Source organism: Mytilus californianus, unplaced genomic scaffold (assembly GCF_021869535.1).
Source record: "Mytilus californianus isolate M0D057914Y unplaced genomic scaffold, xbMytCali1.0.p SCAF_20, whole genome shotgun sequence".
NCBI classification, from domain to species: domain Eukaryota; kingdom Metazoa; phylum Mollusca; class Bivalvia; order Mytilida; family Mytilidae; genus Mytilus; species Mytilus californianus.
In genome coordinates, this window is record NW_026262669.1 from 866091 (window position 1) to 887811 (window position 21721).

General features: G+C 31.3%; 2 protein-coding genes across 2 annotated transcripts in view; one reads left to right on the forward strand and one right to left on the reverse strand.

Annotated features, from left to right (window-relative positions):
- The window catches only part of LOC127731663 (leucine-rich repeat-containing protein 15-like), a 286215-nt gene extending 278386 nt beyond the window's left edge, over positions 1-7829 (reverse strand). Inside the window, exon 1 of the mRNA XM_052240453.1 lies at positions 7775-7829. Coding sequence (XP_052096413.1) covers positions 7775-7800 — 26 coding nt within the window. The 5' untranslated portion in view covers positions 7801-7829. The remainder of the gene's footprint in view (positions 1-7774) is intronic.
- LOC127731659 (tight junction protein ZO-1-like) overlaps positions 1-21721 on the forward strand; it is a 611031-nt gene that overhangs the window by 529675 nt on the left and 59635 nt on the right. The window lies entirely within an intron of this gene.

Sequence of the window (21721 nt, forward strand, 5' to 3'; positions counted from 1 at the left end):
GGTTGATTCCAGATTAATTTGTCTGAATATTCTAAATGAAAGTTTCCTCTCCGAATGTGATGTAACATTACAAAAACAATACGCAAACTTGACAAAGTCAAAAAGAAAAAGACATCACTTTCAACGCTGATTTTAACTTTAAAAGTTTTTGAGACACTCTAGTTATTTTTTTCGGCATACTTTCCTATTTTCGACAAGAATAATAAAACAAGAAACATTAATTGACAAATATAAAAGAGTAAAATAACAAAATTACTGAACTGCATGGAAAATTATTTTCCTTTATCAATTGGTAAAATCAAAAGCTCAAACACATTAAATGAATGGAACTCATATTCCTTACTTGGTACAGGCATTACCTTATATAGGAAATCATTAAAATCTAAACACACGCGTTAAACAGTTTCATTTGACACAGTACCAAACTAGTTTGTTCGATATTAAATTGTATTCCCAAGAACAAAATATGGTTTAGTTTTCTTTTTAATCAAGACAGATTAACATTTTGACAGGTATATTTTCCATTTTCATAAGGGAACACAATAGTTTTAAACAGGTTGAAATATCTGGTATTAATCAAATAAAAGTCTGAAAATCTGATCTGCAGTATCTTCCCCTTTGAACAAATACATATCCAAATTAGTTGGCTACAAACATTAATATGTATAATATGTATTATTAATAGATCTTGATAGTGTTGATTATGTAATGACTTAAGTTTATTTGAGAGGATGTATCTGAATCTTTTGGAATTATGGAGGTGCAATAAGGACATGTTTTGGCAGTATTTGTCAGTGTAATTTGAACTTTCTCTTTTTTTAATGTTTTGGGCAAAACATTATACATAGAGTCGATGACAAATATCCCGTCTCATGCAGTGGGAAAAAGGAAAACAAATAATGTTTAACCTTTCAAATGATACTGCACAGTAATCATTAATAGTGATATACAACTAGCAGTTTTTAAGAAACTACACAACTCTTGTCAAAAATAAGTAGCATATAGCTATAGCCTGTGTTTCTAAATCTTATGATACGTTTTAATCCATTACCTTCTCGTGTTCCTAATATAAGCATTACACTCCGCATCATAATCTTCATATCTATATCATTTTCTATTTATCATTTGTTCATGAAATGATAATTAAATACATTGATTTAATTTATTGTACAAATTGTCTTTATAAGCATTAGAATGATATTTCGATTGAATATATATAAAAAAAAATATCATTAATTCACAAATTGAATAATATTCTGTAATCAATTATTTGTCTTTGTTCAATAGAAACAATAAGGAAATACATACGATACAAAACTATTACTGTTTTTTTTTTGTTTTTTTTTTTATTGAAAAGGCCCTAAATAATTTAACATAATGCTTACAATGCATCCGGACAACGTTTTCTAAAAATATATCATTATTGAAGGAACATTTTATTTCAGAGGTAAAAATAAAAAAAAAAAAAAATCGTTAACAAATATCAAATATACAAATAGATGTTACAGATTTGAACTCAAAATCAGTTATTATATATTCAAGGTTTGTTTTTCTCCAGAAAATAGAATAAACAATAATCATTGTGAAAAAAACCAGTGTATTTCATAACCATCAACTTGTTGGATAATTATCATTTAAAATCTCTCAAACTACAGTTTGTTATGTTGACAGTACAGAAAACAAGTCTTCATTTACAATTATATTTCCAATAATAACCAACAATAATTGAACTTTCATTCCTACAAACATGCAACTGGTTATTCAAACATAAAAAAACAGGTGCTGTTAGTATGCGTTGAGAATATCGAATGAGGATTAAAATAAAATATAGGATTTAATTAATCTGTATAAGCACATACATGTATATTAATTAAGTTGAATTCAAGCAAATATCGAAATATCTTGTACTGATCACATGCATAATTCACTCATGAATGATATAATTCAAGTTGGAATATAAATACTTTTATATCATTAAAAACAGACAGACACAATGTAAAGAAATTGTAAGAATATTTTTTACGAACGCCAGCTATCGATGGAAATTAAAATGGAACCCAACATCCACATATTCCAACATCCTTATGTAATTCATATCAAACATTACTCTACCTGATTAAGGAATAAAAATACTTCATTCCTGATGGTATTTTAATATATTCTAGAAAATCACTAGAACTGACTTGATAAATTTATATAATTGCTTGCATCAATACCACACTTATTTAGTGTTTCGGCGGCATTTTTATAGGTTCTAAAATGGGTTTTAGATATAGGCCCTCCATCATCAGGGTTTGTCCTATATTTTAGTTGATGTTAGCAGATCTGTTAAATTTTTGTGCCTTTTATATGCTATAATAGGTTTTTCTGTGAATATCTTATTGCAAATCACATCTTTTTGTAATATGTGCCAATGTTTGATGATTTTCCCAATTTTCTTATGCATGGGTTGTATTTGGTAGATGAAACTAAAGGAATTTCCTTTTTTCTTTTTTAGAAATTTTTCTCAATAGAAATTTTCTATGCCTTGTTCTTGCCTCATTTACACAGTTATATATCACTTTCTCCTTGTATTCCCTCTTAATCAAGTTCAATTTGAACTGTAAAAGAATTTGTCCTAAATCATCTATATTATTTGTGTTTCTGATGTATCGTATAACCTCACACTTGATAAAACCGGAAAACACATGTCTAATGTGACAGCTGTTCCAATGTAGGTATAAACATGAATTGGTGGGTTTAAAGTGCGTTTTCAAATCAAATATGTTTTCATTAAGAAAACGTCTCCCTTTAAATAAATGAACATCTAGAAATGTAGTTTCAGCATTTGAAATTTCATATGTGAATTTAAGGAACTTATGGTTGCTATTAGCTAACTCAAAAAAATCAATCAATTCTTGTTTGTTGCCATTGTATATTATAAAGCCATCATCTATGTATCTCACATAATATAATATATTATTTCAATTACGGAATTTAGAAAGAATTTTTTCATGATATTGTACATTAAGATGTTACAACATTCTGGGGAACAGCACGCCCCGATAGTTGCACCAAGACATTGTTGATATTGAAGTCCATTGAATTCAAAGATATTATTGACGAGGACAGATCTAAGGAGGTGTAGTAGATCCTCTTTGGGTGGGCATTTTTATTTTGTATTGTGATTTGTTAAAATCATCATAGGCAATTCTCACTGCAGATAATATTTCATCAATTGGACAATTTGTAAACTTTTGGCTTATATCAAAACTGCATAGCAGACAATCAACATGTGGTTTAATTGTTTCCAATTTGTGTATAAAATATGATGTGTCTCTTATAGATATAAGAAGATGTGGTATGAGTGCCAATGAGACAACTCTTCATCCAAGTCAAAATTTATAAAAGTAAGCCATTATATGTCAAAGTACGGTCTTCAACACAGAACCTTGGCTCACACCGAACAGCAAGCTATAAAGGGCCTCAAAAATTACTTGTGTATGTATGTTTGTTGCTTTTGCACGATAGGCACAAGAAAATAATCGACATAACGGCTTATATATTCTGTAATCGTGCCGATCTGAGAGATAATTGGTCGACCAGGTGGAACTATGTTGTGAATATTAAACCCATTGCATTTTATATTAGATATGTCAGATTGATTCAATTTATGAGTTTTTGGAAGTATGTGCATATGTCCTGGTCCATAATTTATTCTATTACCATTAATTAGGTAATTAAAAGTTTCACTGTCAAGTATTCTCCTGTTGAACATACCTATTAGATATTCGTTCAGACTGTTTCTAAGACGCTTGAAATCAAAATGGTCAACACTTTTGTATTGATGTGAACCAAGCTGTCTATTTGCTTCAGATAAGTAAATACGTTTATCTAGAATTTCAACATTGTTACTCTTGTCTGCTTTTTTGGGTTAAGAAACAAACAAAAAAACTTACTGAGAGACTTTGACGAGTTTTCAAGAAAGATGAGATGTAGATTTCTCTTTCATTTAGCAGATCTGCTAACATCAACTCAACTTTGAAATTAGGAAATATAGGACAATACGTGATGATGGTGGGCCTATATCTAAAACCCATTTTAGAATCTATAAAAACGCCACCGAAACACTAAATTAGTGTAGGATTGATGCAAGCAATTATATAAATTTATCAAGTCAGTTCTAGTGATTTTCTAGAATATATTAAAATACCACCAGGAATGAATTATTTTTATTCCTTAATCAAGTGGAGTAATGTTTGATATGAATTACATAAGGATGTTGGAATATGTGGATGTTGGGTTCCATTTTAATTTCCAATGTAACATAAAAACAAAACCAAACGATGGCAGACGAATTATTTCTCAATGCAACTGTCACCGGAAGGGTTAGCAAATTTATTGATTACTTTTTGATACTTATAGTTAAAAGACAGACCAGTTACATTAGAGATAGTGGGGATTTCATAAATAAAATAGAAAATTTAAGTCCTGATCGGGATTGCCTTTTAATCTCTTTTGACTGCACCGGCATGTATACCAACATGAAGTTCAATGAACAAATTCAATCTGTTGGACGGGCTTATAGCTGTGCAGTAAAACAAGATTATCCGATAAAATTACTAAGCTGTGAAACAATTAAAACGTTAGTAACCACACTGTTGAAAAACGATTATTTTGAATTTAATGACCGATACTTTGTACAGAAAATAGGCGCTAGTATGGGAAGTAAATGCAGCCCAGAAGTTTGTGATATTAGAGCATTTGAAGTTATCAATGAAGTCATTGAAAAATATAAGTATAAAAATAAGATTTTATTTTACGAAAGGTATAGAGATGATGCGTTTATAATAGCTCATTCATCACGAGAAGAGGTTGAGGAATTCTTTAAAATAGCAAATGATCATCACCCTTTATTAAAGTTTACTTATGAAATTTCGAACGAAGAAATTATTTTTCTCGATACAGTCGTACATAAAGGGTAGATGTTCAGGAACACCGGTATCCTTGATATAAAGAGCTACATCAAACCTACTAATACATTTTAATATTTAAATAGGACGTCTTTGCATAACCCAACAGTCTTCTCTGGATTTATAAAAAGGGAAGCTATTCGCCACCACCGAAACACCAGCAACACACATAATTTAAAAGATACAATTTGTAAATTCAAGGGCCATCTTAAGCAAAGGGGATATAAGGAGCATGAAAAACATCGTAACTGTGAATCGGCTCTCAATATCGAACAATCAGAGTTACTCAGCTTTAAACAAGACTCTGACAAGCAGATAACACTAGTATTTGTAACTAAATACCACTTTTCGTTAGGAAATATAAATAAAGCTTTGCGTAAACATTATAAAAAACCGTGTAGGGATATATTTCCAAAACCACCAATGGTGGCGTATAGTACACATCGGAACTTAAAAGAAATACTGACTAGCTTGTTAGTCAAAGCTTAGTACAACATGAAGGATTGTGTCAGGACACCCAAAGAAGCACCCACCCTTCATATGGGCCACGGAATATTGTAGAGTTTGTCCTATTCTGTACTGCAGAAACACGATGTGTTGGGTCCTGGAAAATAGGCAAACGTGGCTGTTAGGTAATTTCAGACATTCAACAATGGTTCTACTTACGATTACATGCTTCAAGCACAGCTGATTGCAGTGATGTAACAAATATTCCGTTGCTACATTCAGCACTTGTTTCTATGGGTTCTCTTCCAATTAACTACGACCAGAATGAAATAATACTGCAGTCACAGTTGAATGGATTTGCTGTGAGGTCTCTGAAATACAAATGCATTGTACAGTCAATCTAGCTTACGTACGACGAAACCGCATACTAGTTGCATCATAAATATATTTATGTTTTTTTTCATATCAGTACAAAAAAGATCTAAGAAATCTTCAGTATCAAAACAATGGAACATTGTTATTTGTGTGAAAAACCATATTAGAACAAGAGGAACACAGGAATTATATCATATTTTGAAATAACCACACAGAACATAGATAAATACATTATTTTCAATTAAAGTGAACCCGTAACATGTTCGAAGAGTATGCACATCAATGATTGCAGACAAGAATGTGTTTAGGGAAGAGAAAAAAAACACATGTTTATTTTATGTAAAATGGCTAAAACTTGAAATTTGTCATCTGATCCAACTTCATTTAATTAAAGATAAATGTACTATTTTCTATTGTGTAGTGCACCTGTATGAACACAATCTATGGAAGTTAACATGTATGTTTACGATCTGAATTGCACCACCCGTCAACAATTGCAGGAATCGGTATATTTTTATACTATCATGCCTTTTCAATTTAACATTACGGAAACCACGTTTGTATGTACAACACATACACATTCAAAATTATCATCAAATAGATGTTCTACAAGGATAACCAGTCCTTCACCTTTCATTTGATAACTTGATTACCAAAATATATTCTACGTAATTAGATATTTATGCATATGCTATTTTAAATATGTACTACTTCCCGGTATGTTCTTTCTGACCGGGCCCGAGTTTGTGGTATTACATTTTACATAATCTAGCCAAATGTTTTGCCCTATTCATACGGTATTTCCTCCCAAGTTATCTAACAAATATCTCGATGTGTCCCGTTGTTGTCTAAATGTCTGTATTGTTTCTTTCACACTTCAGTGTGACTGTCGGGCTGAATTTTGACAGCAAATGTTTGATTTCTTTGCCAGATTTATTTTATTTATCATTCTAATATGACGTTCTTCTTTTACTTTGGAAACAAAGCCATGTTCTAATTACAATAAAACATGGGCTGCACTTGATTGACGTCGCAATATAAATTGCAACATCAGTTGTATTTTGAACAACGCCGGAGATCGACATGGACATTTGTGTTGGTGTTGCTTGCTCGTTTTTAGTTCATCAACTCAAGATGGTTGCCTCTCGAACGTGTATTATAGGTCCACTTCCAGTTATAATAGTTATAAATTTTCTATCATAATCGAAATAATTCTATAATGCCATGCTCTATGCTTATCTTAACATGGGTAGGCATAATATTTGTCAATATTTTACAAAAATACAGAACAGAATAATTACATCATGACTTGCATGTGATACACGTTTGTCATGTTGATAAAAGTATTACTCTCCAATAACCGTATCTGGTTGTTACTAAAATATCTAAAAAGATTAAAAAAATTGCCTTCGTCATGACAAATTATAAAAAAAAATCAGATAAAATAGAAAACAATTAGTAGTAAAGTAATTATGTATACGGTTGATTGGTCTGTTAGTTTTACCGATTTATATCGTATGTCAACGTCTGCTTACTGATACTTATATATACATAATGGTTATGTATACACATTCTGTTGCATTTTCTGCAGGATCTCAAAAGCATGGCTATCTATTGCATTGTATTGTATTAGGTTTTATTTTAGCATGCTATTCTGTGTCACACATTTATCAACGTTATGTTTACGGATACGTATAGAGTTTTGTTTTGTGAGCAATAGCACGTAGTTTAGCTCGTTGATTTCATTTATTGTTTTTGCAAGAATCAGACATTTGGTTTTCTTGATTGAACTGTTTCAGATTTTGTTTAGCTAGGATCTTTAATAGAATTGATATTTTTCCTCACATTAGGTTTTTTTTTCTCAGTGCCGAACGATCACGATGACCTACATTTAATCTCATTAAGAGTTGTCAGAGTGAATGTCTTTTCTACCTAGTTATGATGTTCTAGCTTTCGATAAGGCGTTATTTGAAATCTGAATAAATAATACAGTTACTCACAAATATTGAAGACTTGGAAGATGCATAAAGGTGAATGGTTCTATTGTAGATATCTCATTGTTATACAAATTTCTGAAAAGAGAAGGTTACATAAAATGAATATGTTAGTCCTTTAATCAAACAGAACACAACACAGAGTTACATTGTTTAATGTATATAATGTTACAAACGGATCAATCAAAAACAAGTTTAAAACAATTGATACGAATTAAAGGAGATATTATGTAGACGTCAATCACACGACACAACTAAAAAAATGTAATAAGGAGCATATATATTTATATATGTGATAAAAGGTCAATACTTTTACATGTTAAAGATTAATATGAAAGAAAGGAATTGTGAGATAAAGAAAGAATTATAAATGTTGTCGGATTATTGCAGTACTCAACATGATATTTACCTTATCCTCCAATTAAACGTAATTTGAGTACATTATATCATATCCAAACAAACTAGAGGAAAAAGAGAAGAACCATAAAATATCGTCATTGATAGGCAATGTCTTTTAAACAATAGAGAACTATGACCGAAATCATGTTAAATCATATAAAGATCTTATATAGATGATTATGAAAAATGTAATTGGTAGGAATAATCTCGAAATAGGAATATAATGCATTCAATTTGAAAAAAGAGAATTTCTATTTTATTCTCTTTTTTTAATGTTTTCTATTTGTGTGACCAAAATATTCAAACAAACATTTTACTGGCATGATTGTAACAAATATATTTGATGATGGCATCAAATAACACTACACAAAAAAACATGGAAAAAAATCTCCAGATATGAACACGTTTTACTTTAGTTGTACAAGAAACGTAGACATGTTTTGTGAACAAGTATTGGGTAAATTTCCCCACAAGGTGATAACCAAGCAGATATCAATAGACTGGGGGAGTTTCCCCAAAAAAGATAAATACTAATAAGTAGAATGGGGAAATCTCCCCAAAACGATGAAAGGGAAAAAGAAATCAACAAAATGGAGAAATTCCAAAAAAAGATGATAACCAACAAGAAATCAATACAATGGGGAAATCTCCCGAAAAAGATGATAGCGAAAAAGAAATCAATGGATTGGGGGAAATTTCCCCACAAAGTTGATAACCAACAAGAAATCAAAAGACTGGGGAAATTTCCCCAAAAAGTTGATAACGAAAACGATATCACTAAAATGGGAAAATTTCCCCACAAAGTTGATAACCAAAAAGAAATCAATAGACTGGGGAAATTTCCCCAAAGAGATGGTATCGAAAACGAAATCAATAGAATGGGGAAATTTCCCCACACAGTTGATAACCAAAAAGAAATATGTAGACTGGGGAATTTCCTCACAAAAATTATAACCAAATAGATATCAGTAGACTGGAGAATTATTCCCACAGAGATGATAACCGTATGCTTGAAGAAAATCCCCATGCATTGCACAATGATTGCTCATTCCGTTGTATAAAACAATGAAAAATATGTCGTCTAACAGATACTATAAGAAAAGAAAAGAGTGGGGAAACATTTTTCAGCAGCAGATTACACAATTGAAAGAAATCATTGGCTGGGGAAACATTCACGCTGATAAATTAAACAACAAATATCACAGATAGAGATGATACAGTATACGAATTGGGCTTATTGCCTCACACACTCTTGTTTACATGTATATCGGGGCCTTTCAAAGTCGAATATACGGTATGGTTTTTCTCATGTTGAAGGTCGTAAAGGTTGCCTATAATTGCTAAAACCCACTTTATATGATCTTTGAGGAATAGTTATCTCATTGACAATCATACCAGATCCCCTTACTTATATATAGCTATACATTAACTCGTATGTTTTAATCTGCTTGGGGGCCTCGGTGACCGAGTGGTCTAAGTAGTTCAACTACTGTACTAGGATTGTCAGTTTTCCTATCGAAGGTAGGTGGCTTTTCTTCGGGCAATCCGGCTTCCTCCATCAATAAAAACTTATCGCCATGAAATAGCACAATAGTGTTGAAAGTGGCGTTAAACACCAACAAATCATTTAATCAATCAATTTAATCTGGTGAATTTCCCCGCCCGTTTGAAAAAATTACACCCTATGGGAGACCATGAAAAAAAAATTGACACATTTGAAGTGAGTTTATAATCTTGCATAATGTGGTTTTAATTTCATCTACTAGTATTCAACATTTACAGTAAATATTATAATTCGAACCAAAAAAAAACAGAGTTACTAGTACTTAAATAGAAAACAAGCTCTTTCAGTTATTTGGTGTCCTCATTCAACAGCAATAGATCATGCCTTGATGAAATTTGACAAAAGGCAAGACTGGAGTTTTGAGAAAAAAATGGTAGGATGAGACACTTTGCCAAAAAAAGGCAGGATGACAATGTATGTAAAAAAAGTCAGGATAAACTAATAAAACAAAAAAGCCATGACAGAGATAATAACTAAAAAAATGCAGGACAATTTTTTTCATCCTAGCAAACCCCATTAAAATCGATTGGTAGCTCCTTAACGTATAAATAAGCTTGCTATATCTTTAGACGGTTAACTGTATTGAATGTCTCAATGAAACGTGATTCTGATACTTTTCTGTTATCGTCATTCTGACGTTGATATCTATAAAATGAGAAGGTTGCACTTGCATAGGGAAATTCACAGCTGAGGTGTACTGGAGAAAAATAATCAGGGTACTGTTCGGCTTAGTTTTTTTTAAACAGGTCCAAAGTTGGGGTTGGACACCTTCCCTGACCCTTTAACGAAAAGTTAATGAAAAAATTCCCTACGGCAACACTTGTGTCCGCACTAGATCAAAACGAAAGCTGGGTAGCTGAGGTCTAGTTGAGAAACATTCCAGGGTGTTATTTGGCTTAGTTTATTTTAAAACCGGTCCTAAGTTGGGGCGGACCCCTTACGTCACCCTTACCGAAAAGTTAATAAAAAAAATCCCTACGGCAATACTTTAGTCCGCACTAGGTGCAAATGGAAGCTGGGGACTAGGGCTTGCTTGACAAAAATTCAAAGTGGGGTATAGCACGGAATTTTTTTGTTAAATAAATAATTTCCTTGCACACCATACTTTTAGTACAAAAATAAACCTTTCGTCCAATCAAAAGCTATTTCACACAATATCACAAAAATAATTTCTGATTGAAAAGTCAATACCAAGTAACAAGCAATTTTGCCAGCACTTAAATAATTTCATAATTATTTACTATTCTATATACATTCAAAAGGGTTGACTATTAAAAATGTAGTGTAGCACGCTGTTTGGTGTACTATTGTTGTTAAATTAATGAACAGGAAATGAAATTTTAAAATTCATTTAATAGTGTCTTTGACTGCTTAATTATATATTTTTAAAACAGATAATTTAGTAGTTATATTTTAATAAAAACGTTTTAAGTAAGTTTTCTCATGCAACTTTTGGGTTCATAGACATATCTGAAAACTGGCTGCTAACGCCGTTGCTGTTAGCGAGTGGCTGCTAGCTTGAACCTTGTGTGCGAGGCATTGATACCTTAAAAATGAAATTAATTGTTTATGTTGAATTGATCTTATTTTGTCATGTTTTCTAAAAACCTACCTATAAAATTCAAACCTATTCATGTTATACTGTTTTCTTAATATACCATGCAAAATCAGATATAATATATTTGATATTTTGTCTTACTAAGTCTGCTTATAAACCGTTCGTGCAACGGTTACTTGAAAGAATAATCAAGTACACACAATATTGTTTGCTATACATACGAATTATATCATTTATTTTTGTTTAGAGGCGGCTCCCATTTCGTGCTACGGTTGGTACAGCATCAAATCGGGTATCCTCTATTAAAATTAGACAAAATGCTCCTGTGGAAATGTAGTAGAAGAGATGAACACGTTATCAGCTGTAAATTTTTGTGTGCACGATAATTTCAGATTTGATGGTTGTTTGGACATTATTTTAATCATCTAATTGCACTAAGCGTTGGTCATTTGACTCTCCAACAAGTATTCATTAAAAAACAGTGTTGTCTGTTCATTTTTATTTGTATGCATCGATCATAAATATCTAGTACATAACACATCTTGTTGTGATAAACAAAGCAGTGGTTAAGTTTGGCTGCAAGTAGAAGATATCGATTAAAAAGATGGTCTGAATTGTTCGGGTTATTTATATATTGTGCATAAAGCAGTGAAAAATAGTAATTACATGCTTTATTAAAAAAATTAACACACTTGCATTTTCAAATTTAAAGATTGACGTACTTCACAATAATCTCATTTCATTTGCTCCATAAAATGAAAAAAAAAAGAAAAAAAAAAAAAAAGAAGGAGACTCATTAAACAAGGAGCTCTTTGTCGCTCATCTTGATCGCTTTATATCTCCAACAAAGGCAACCCTCCAACAAAAAATATTCATTGCTTGAATCTCGTTTTCTTAATTTTTTTCTGTTTCTGTTTATCGACTTTAGTTTTAGCCAAATAACGCAAAACATATCATGATGATAAAAGCCTGCATTTCAGGACAATTGTTCAATAAGAGTGAACATACAATTTCGAAAATGTTGACCTATTTCTTACTTTTAATGCTGACCACATTTTCCTACGGTAACCTTAAATAGTTTAAGCCAAAATATAAAAAAATCGGTATAAGTCATCCTATAAGGAGTCGATTGAAAAAAATGATTATTTTAAACTTTTTGTTAATCAGAATTTACTGATAATTTCACTGCTTAGACCTTCTCCCTAGCTACTATATATATCTGAAATGGTTTTTGCAGAAATATTAAATAAACGGGGAATGTGTCCATGGGACACAGGCGATACCCCGCTTGCATCTCATATAAAGTTATAAAGGGACATAACTGAAGAACGGTCAAAGTGATGCTACCCAAATGTGTACTTGAGATGAGTTTTGTGGTACACAATGTAATAACAATTGTGAATTTGGTTGAGGCAAACTTAAGTTAGAGAACGGAAACGAAAAATTCAGCACGTTTTCCATTTGTAAAGGAGCATAACTCTAAAACAATAGAGGTGACACCCCAAAAATTCAAACTTGATCTTTGTTTTGTGGTAACAAGCATTGTGTACAAGTTTCATAGCATTTGGTTGAGGCAAACTAAAGTTAGAGAACGGAAACGACAAACTCAGTATTTTTTCCATTTGTACATGGAGCATAACTCTAAGTCTAGAATAATAAAAGTTACAACCCCAAAATTCAAACATGACCTTTATTTTGTGGTCATAAGCATTGTGTATACGTAGTTATGTATTCATTTTGTTCCCAATCTATTATGTTCGTTTGGTTATATGTTGAGTATATGTCATTATTTGTTTAATTGTGACAGATTCACTTCACCCAGAAATTCTGTATCAGGAATTAAAAATCTGTTCAGACTGTATGTGTTTTGCAATTCAATATCTGTATCTTATCATTTGTGGCTTTGATACTTGAGGCTTTAATTTTCATTATTAATCATTGTAATTCTGTGGACAAACATCCTTTATTGATGATCACATTTACTCGTCTCTTTTTTTGTATTTTCATTGTAGATTTTGAAAGATAAACTTCATATATTTAAACCTTTAAAAACTAGTGATGTCGGACAACACGTCATGTAAGGACTTGATTAACTATTTCATGTATTTGACTGGTGCTTTTAAATTATTTACGTATCATACATTTGTTTGTAAGTTAATCTATATATGAATATGAGAATGTCGTTGGCTTTTGTCTTTCTTTTATAGCAACAGTAAGTAAGTTATAAACTTCAGCTGAGCTAGATGACATAAAGGTTGACTCGGTAGTTTATGTGGGACAATAAAACGTCTGACATAGACTGTATTATCGAAATGGACATCAGTTAATTAACTTATAACCAATACAAACTATATTTACAAAGAAAAAAACCCCAAAAAAAACGGTGTATCATTTCAAGTAATAGATGAGTTCCTAGACACCTTTTTTTCTATCTTAGGGTGAGACTCTATTGCCAATATGTTATTATGTTTAATCTACAATCAATTTAAAATTTGCCATATAATTTATAATTGATTTTTTTCATTTCCTAGTAAATATAAACTCATTTAATCGCTATTTAACCCGTCACAAATACCACAAAATGCAGATGCTGTAATGTACCTAATGTAATTAATATGCATTTTATTTCCCCCGAATGTGACCTAACGAATTCGACTTATTACCGGGTTTGTAATAACATGAGCAACACGACAGGTGCCACTTGTGGAGCAGGATCTGCTTGGCCTTCCAGAGCATATGAGATTGACCCTTGTTTTTGGTGGGTTCGTGTTGCACAGTCTTTAGTTTGTCTATGTTATATTTTGTGTACTATTGTTTGTCTATTGGTCTTTTTCTTTTTTAGCCATGGCGTTGTCTGTTTATTTTTGACATGTGAATTTGAATGTCCCTCTGGTACTTTTGTCCCTCCTTTATGGCTAAAACGGGACATAAGAAACACACAGAATTGGAAGAATTGTATAGAAACTACTAATGATTTTTAAAACCAAAAACATAAATGCTTTGTTTTGAAGAACTAGTATTTTCATAGAAATATTCTGTACTATTCCTCAAATATTCGAATTAGCAATTATGAATTTCACGAAACATATTTAAAACAAATGCATATTTACTTTAGTCCAATACAATTGAAAATTAACTGCAAACATCATAACATATACAGAAAACAATATGTAATTAACAGTCACTTAATGATTGCTGTTTCTCCCGAAGGTATACATACCACTTATATGAAATACAAGCACACAGAATATGTGACGTCTATATAATATTCTAGTTCCATTTTGTTGAAAGGCATCCTACACTTCCAAGAATTTACCCACATTTGTTTGGTACATTTCTACCCTCGTACATATCAGTACTGTTCGGCAAGACTGAAAACTTGTAATGTTATACTAATTGAGTGCTGTTTAATCTTATACAAAAACGGTACAATTACAAATTCTGTAAATTCAGTACTGATTTTGTCAGTACTGTTTCAATACTGATTTCGTCAGTACTGTTCAGTACTGTTTTTGTCAGTATTGTTTCAGTGCTGATTTTGTCAGTACTGTTTCAGTACTGATTTCGTCAGTACTGTTTCAGTACTGATTTCGTCAGTACTGTTTCAGTACTGTTTTTGTCAGTATTGTTTCAGTGCTGATTTTGTCAGTACTGTTTCAGTACTGATTTCGTCAGTACTGTTTCAGTACTGATTTCGTCAGTAATGTTTCGTTACTTATTTCTTCAGTACTGTTTAATTATAATACTGATTAAGTCAGTACTGTATATGTTCTGAATTTTTCATTTCTGTTTTGAGTATGTACTAACTTTTTTCAGTGCATGGATTAATAGATCACTGTGTTCATAAAAAAATGTTTTTTTGTTTAAGTACGTAGCTGTGCATGGTTTTTTTTAAGGTTTTAATTTGTTTCTAAATCAATTTAGTTTATTTATCTTACAATTAGTTGCAATGTTTATATTTGCACTATTAAAGGATGTCACATACATCTATCTTCCTAAATATAGTACTACCAGAATCTAAAAAATAGACAATCTAAATGTGTTTCTTACTTCTGCACTCGTAAATTGAAACTTAAGTCAAGTTTACAAACTTCTGTCAAGCATATTCTATAGATTAGTCTTGTCAATTTCACTGCGCATTATTCAATTTTTGTCTGAAATTCAGGCTAAGTGTTATCCTTCTTTTGCTTATTTATTTTGTTTTGTTTTGTTTTGTTTTCTACATTTTACATTACAATTACTACTACACATCTTTGTAAGTCTAAAACAAAGATTATTGCATGAACACAGACCTTGCTCATTTTTTTTTTCAATAGTATTACAGTATCACAAGATAAGTGATAATTGACATCGTTAACATCTGTTATTTATCAATGTTTTCCTTTTGTATATATGTTATGTACATGTATGTTTTGTTTTGTACTTTATCTCGTCTAAATTTGAGTGTCCTGTTAATCAATGCATATGTCAGCTTTTGGTTTCAAAGGTCTGTCCAAAGTGTACATCATGTGCTTATGTTTCACTATATATTCATTATAAGTTTTGATAGTTTTGACTGATCAATGTTTTTAACATTAATCTGTAAATTTGTTAACTGTAATATTAATCAAAACATAATCCTCCCTATAATCATAAAAAATGTTTTTATCCTCAGTAGTATTATACAGTTTTTGTTATTGGTTGCTGGAATTGAGCAAAATCCAGGTCCAGATCAGAGTAACAAACAGAATTTGAAAATAGTACACAATAATGTGTGTAGTTTACTTCCTAAGTTCGATCTCATTAACAATGAACTTCATGAGTATGGCATTATTTGTATATCAGAATCTCATCTTGACAAGTCAATTACTGATGACCAAATTAAATTAAATGGGTTTCATAAACCTATTAGGTTAGATAGAAATAGACATGGTGGAGGTGTGACCATTTATGTGAAAAATAGTCTACATTTTATTATACGGAAAGACATATCTGTAAGCAATCTTGAATTACTTTGGGTTGAAGTGAGGAATTGTAGTAATGAAAAAATTTTAGTTGGTGTTTTATACCGGCCTCCAAACTCAAATTCTAATATATGGGACTTATTTAGTGAGTCAGTAGATAAAGCACTTGATTGTAATTTGCCAATTTTCCTTTGTGGTGATTTTAATTACGATATGATGTCAAACACAAGTAACTCTTTTAAAAAGTTACTTAATCGTTTAAACTTAGAAAATGTTGTTTGGGAGTCTACCAACTTTACAACCCAAACTGGAACTTGTATTGATTTATGTGTGACTAATCGCAAAAACTTAATTAAATCAGTAACTGTACTTACACCGATATGCAGTTCTCATTCTCCTGTTTCAGTCGAAATTTCATTTAAAAATTTTAAACAACACTCGTTTAAAAGACAAATTCGTGATTTTAAGCGTGCAGATTATGAAGGTCTTAAAAACCAGTTGAATGATACTGACTGGGATGATGTTGTTTTTAATTCAAATAATATAAATGATGTTTATATGAACTTTGTTAAAACATTTGAAAGTACTGTCAATAGATATATACCTACTAAAACTATTACAGTAAGACCAAATGATAAACCATTTATGAACAACTTGATAAGAAACAAGATAATACATCGTAATAGAATTCACCACAAAGCGAAAACTTCAAATAATCCAGATCACTGGAAAAAAATTAGAGAAATTCGTAATGAAATTATCAGTTTAGTTAGAAAGGCAAAAGATGACTATAAGTGCAAACTGACATCACAACTTATTAACAAAAATATTCCTCCTGGTAAATGGTAGCGCATTGCCAAATCTGTATCAAATTTTACTAAAAACAGAGATTCCCCCCCTTTTTTGGAACATGATGGCCAAATTATTATTCATCCTTTGGACAAATCAGAGATCCTGAACAATCATTTTGCTAATATAGCTAATATTGATACGGAACCAAAAATTCCTGATAATAATGAGCCTCCTCCATGTCATTTAAACAAATTTGTCATCACTGAGAAAGAAATTTTAGACCAGTTAAAAATCTTGAATGTTAACAAACCAGCTGGACCTGATGGTATCAGTCCTAGAATCTTAAAAGAGGTTGCTAGCTTTATTTCTAAACCATTAACTAAGTTATTTAATATGTCCCTATCAGTTAAACAGGTTCCACTGCTATGGAACATTGCACATGTTAATCCTATTTTTAAAGGGAAAGGTAGTCCACATTCAGCTCTAAACTATCGTCCAATATCTGTTACTAGTATTGTTTGTAAGATTATGGAAAAAGTTCTATTTAAACATTTGTATAATTATATGAGGAGTAATAACCTTTTGTCAAAGTTTCAATCTGGATTCCAGCCAGGTGACTCTACTGTTAATCAGTTAATCGAAATATATCATAAAATTATTAGTAATATGGATAGTGGGAGGGATGTAAGGTTTGTATTTTGTGATGTATCTAGAGCTTTTGATAAAGTTTGGCATAAAGGACTTTTATTTAAACTTAAACAATCTGGCTTAAATGACCAGCTCTTATCTTGGATAGAAAGTTATCTTTCAGATCGACAACAAAAGGTAGTTTCAGAAGGCTTTTCGTCAACTCTAAGAAGTATACATGCAGGTGTCCCTCAGGGATCAGTTTTGGGACCCTTTCTGTTACTTATTTATATAAATGATATAGTAAATGACATTGCTAATGATATTAGACTTTTTGCAGATGACGCCTCTTTATTTGTTATAGTAGATGATGATCATGCTGTAGCAGCTGCTTCTTTGACTGATGACTTGGATGTTATCTCAAATTGGGCAAAATCATGGGCTGTTCAATTTAACTCTAAGAAAACTAAAAATATTGTATTTACTAGAAGGGAAAGGGAGCATCCACCTGTATTTTGTTAGATAAATGGCGAAGAGGTTGAGAAAATAAATATTCACTGTCATCTTGGGATAACATTTCAGTCATCAGCTTCATGGAACACAATTATTGATATTATTTATAAAAAAGCATGCTCTCGTCTATCTGTGCTTCGTCAAGTTAAACATTTATTAGATAGGAGTTCACTTATACGTATTTATTATGCTTTTATTAGACCTATATTAGAGTATGGTGATGTTGTTTGGGGCAATTGCTCCCAGCACGAGTCTGAGCTTCTTGAAATTATCCAAATAGAAGCAGCTAGAATTATTACAGGATTACGACGTAATTCCTCAAGACATAAACTTTATATTGAATTAGGTTTAGAAACTCTGGAGAATAGACGTAATAAACATAAGCTTATACTATTCTAGAAAATATTAAATGGGATGACACCTGTATACTTATATGAGTTAGTCCAGCCATATCTTCCCAGACAGACCCCTTATACTTTGAGGAATGAAAATAACACTTTTCACCCACCTCTTGCTAGAACTAGCTCTTATTTTAATAGTTTCATTCCTTCCACTATAAGACTTTGGAATAGTCTTTCTTTGAGTTTACAAAAATCCCCAAGTTTGGGTATATTTAGAAGTGGACAAGTTTTATAGGACTGATGATATATCTAAACCTTTCCACTATGGGATAAGGAAACTTAATATAAGTCATTGTCAACTCAGAAATAATGCTAGCAACCTAAAATCTCATTTGTTTAATCAGTTCTTATCCGAGAACACTTTTTGTGCAAACTGTAATCCCCCTGTTGAGGATAACCAACATTTCGTTTTTATTTGCACTAAGTACAATGATGTAAGACAGATCTTACTTGATTCCATTTACTCCATTGCTGATAATGTTGACATAAATATTGAATTATTACTTTTTGGAAACAGATTATTTTCATATGATATGAATATTGCTATTTTTAAATCTGTTCAGAAATATATCAGTGACACTCAACGCTTTGTTTGAAATTTACTCAATTTTTGTTTTATTTAGTTTTATTTTTTATTTTTGTCTCCTCCACTTCAATATTTATTCATTTATTCCACTAAGTAAGCTTAGTGTCTCTTTCAAGCCATACATATATATTTCTAATGACTTATAAAGGATATTTGCATGTTTCAAGGTACTTGAATAAATGATGAGTAATTGCCTATATACTTAAATATACTTTACATTTAGTAAGTAACACTGTAAACATATATTTGCTCGTGTGTGCTCATAAGTAGCATGTTCCACTATATTGAATTATTTTAAATACAGTTGTTATAATTGAATTATACCTTGTACATGTAATATGGAGAGAGCTTTTATAGGCTGTGCCTGTTGCTCAATCCTTTTCATATCTTAATGAATAAAATATGTTTAAAATCAAATGTTTATATTTGACTGCATACAGTGATGCCAATTTAAAAATAAAAGGAACTGAAAAACTAATTAACTAATAGATAATTATGTATTGATAGCAAAATTAAGGTATTGCAGATCTTAGGTTGTTTTGTACATTTGGGTTGGACTAATTATTCTCTTGAACACTTACCCCGTTTCCATTCCTTTTCTATATTGTGACATATGATGATTTCGTTATGTTTTTTTATTTCTCTGATTTTTTGTTCTGATTTGGTTATGCTTTACTTGAGTTCCAGATCTTCAACAGTTATTTTAGCTTTTTTTTAATATTTTTGCTTGATGTCATATTTATTGTCAAATTTGCATATGGTGCGGTCAATTGATATGGTATAATACCATATAACATGTACTTGTGTCTTGCTTGAGACAAATCAAAAATATTTAACAAGAATTGAACATTGGAACTGGGTATATTACTTTTGAGAAGATGGGTGGATGGATGTTATGTCATCCAGTGTCAAGTTAAGTGCATAATCTAGACGAGGACATGATACTCAGATATAAATAATTACCCTATTTTACCCTGTTATTATTTGTACTAGACCAATAATGCACTGAGCTGGTTTTTTTAACACGCTAGTTCACCGCAATGAGATAATCTGCCAGAAGACCCCCCCCCCACACACACACCTTGACAGGTACCTTCAAACTGAACAGTCTATGTTTTTTCTCCTTTATGCTGTGTGCTGAGAGATTAATTAGAATGCAACCACTTTTCCAGTCTTAATTCTCATAAATAAATTTCCGTTTATATGCCAACTGTAAGATTTTTAATGGTTGAATAAATTTATTGACAGTCATTTGCAGATTTTCTTTTTTTTTGTATACATTAATCATGCTGCAATTTTATCCACTTGTAATTTGTGTATTGTGAATAGTATCTGCATTGAGGACCGGTAACTTATATATGAACAATTCTTCTAATTTATCCGATTAACTATAACTGCAGAGCATATTTATCTAAAACATATATGAAATTTTGTGTTAGAAAATATAGGTATCCTGTTAACGGGGAGTTGAAGGGTTGAAATTTAAACTACATTACTCGGTATAGCATGTTCACATGAGGACTGATGACTTTCAGGAAACTCTTGATTTGTAGTTCCTCAGATCACTGTCACGGATGGATTTGCATATTACAGAAAGACATACAGAGGTAAAAAAAAGTATAAAAATCTAAAGACTAATGTCCAACAGACCGATTGATGTCTGAAGGATGCCATTTGGTACATATATTATACTTTTTGATTTTTGAACATAAATTCCTACAAAAGACCTTCTCCTTTCATGAAAAATTACTTGATCAAAATATTAAAATATACCTCACATTACAAGTTACATGATTATTACAAGTTGCATGGATTTGAGTTACTTTTTATAAATATTTATATACTACCGGGTAGACATAAATATGATTTCTTATCATGCTAATCTTACATTATTCCTGAAAACTGAGGTCAGGTGGCTATGTATGTATGTATGTGTGTACGTAGATCCCTCTGTTTACAGAGCACCCCTCAAGAGCTGCAAGGTACAGTGGAATCCGTGTACACTCCCTATCGGGTTTAATTGAGATGTGTCACTAACGTATATTTGTTGACCATTTAAATAGTTACATGGTTTGCTCTTCAAAATTGATTTTTTTCTTAACTGAATAAAACAAGATGAAGATCTCAAATGTTTAATGTTCTCTTTTTATCTACTGCAATAACTTCCATTGCAAGTACAATAAAAAGTAATCTTAAGAATGAACAGCATGAAAGAGTTACAATATATTGTTTTATTTTTTCTCTCTCAATTTGATGTTTTAATCACTGTTTCGTAAATCTGCTCCAATTTTATTGTCCACTGCTCTTCCAATGCATGTAATATATATCTTTGCCAACTTGTTTCAGGAATGGAAACATTGGATTATAACACTGTCAGATTTTAATGTTGTCAAGTCTAATTATAAGGTCAAATATAGGTCAACCATAACATAAAATGTATCTACATACATTGCATAAGTGGTATAACGTTAATACAAGGTTCATATTATACATGGAGAAAACAAAAATGAAATAATGTATGATTTACCTACTTGAAAACTGATCTAAAACGATTTGGAGAAGAAGTTTAG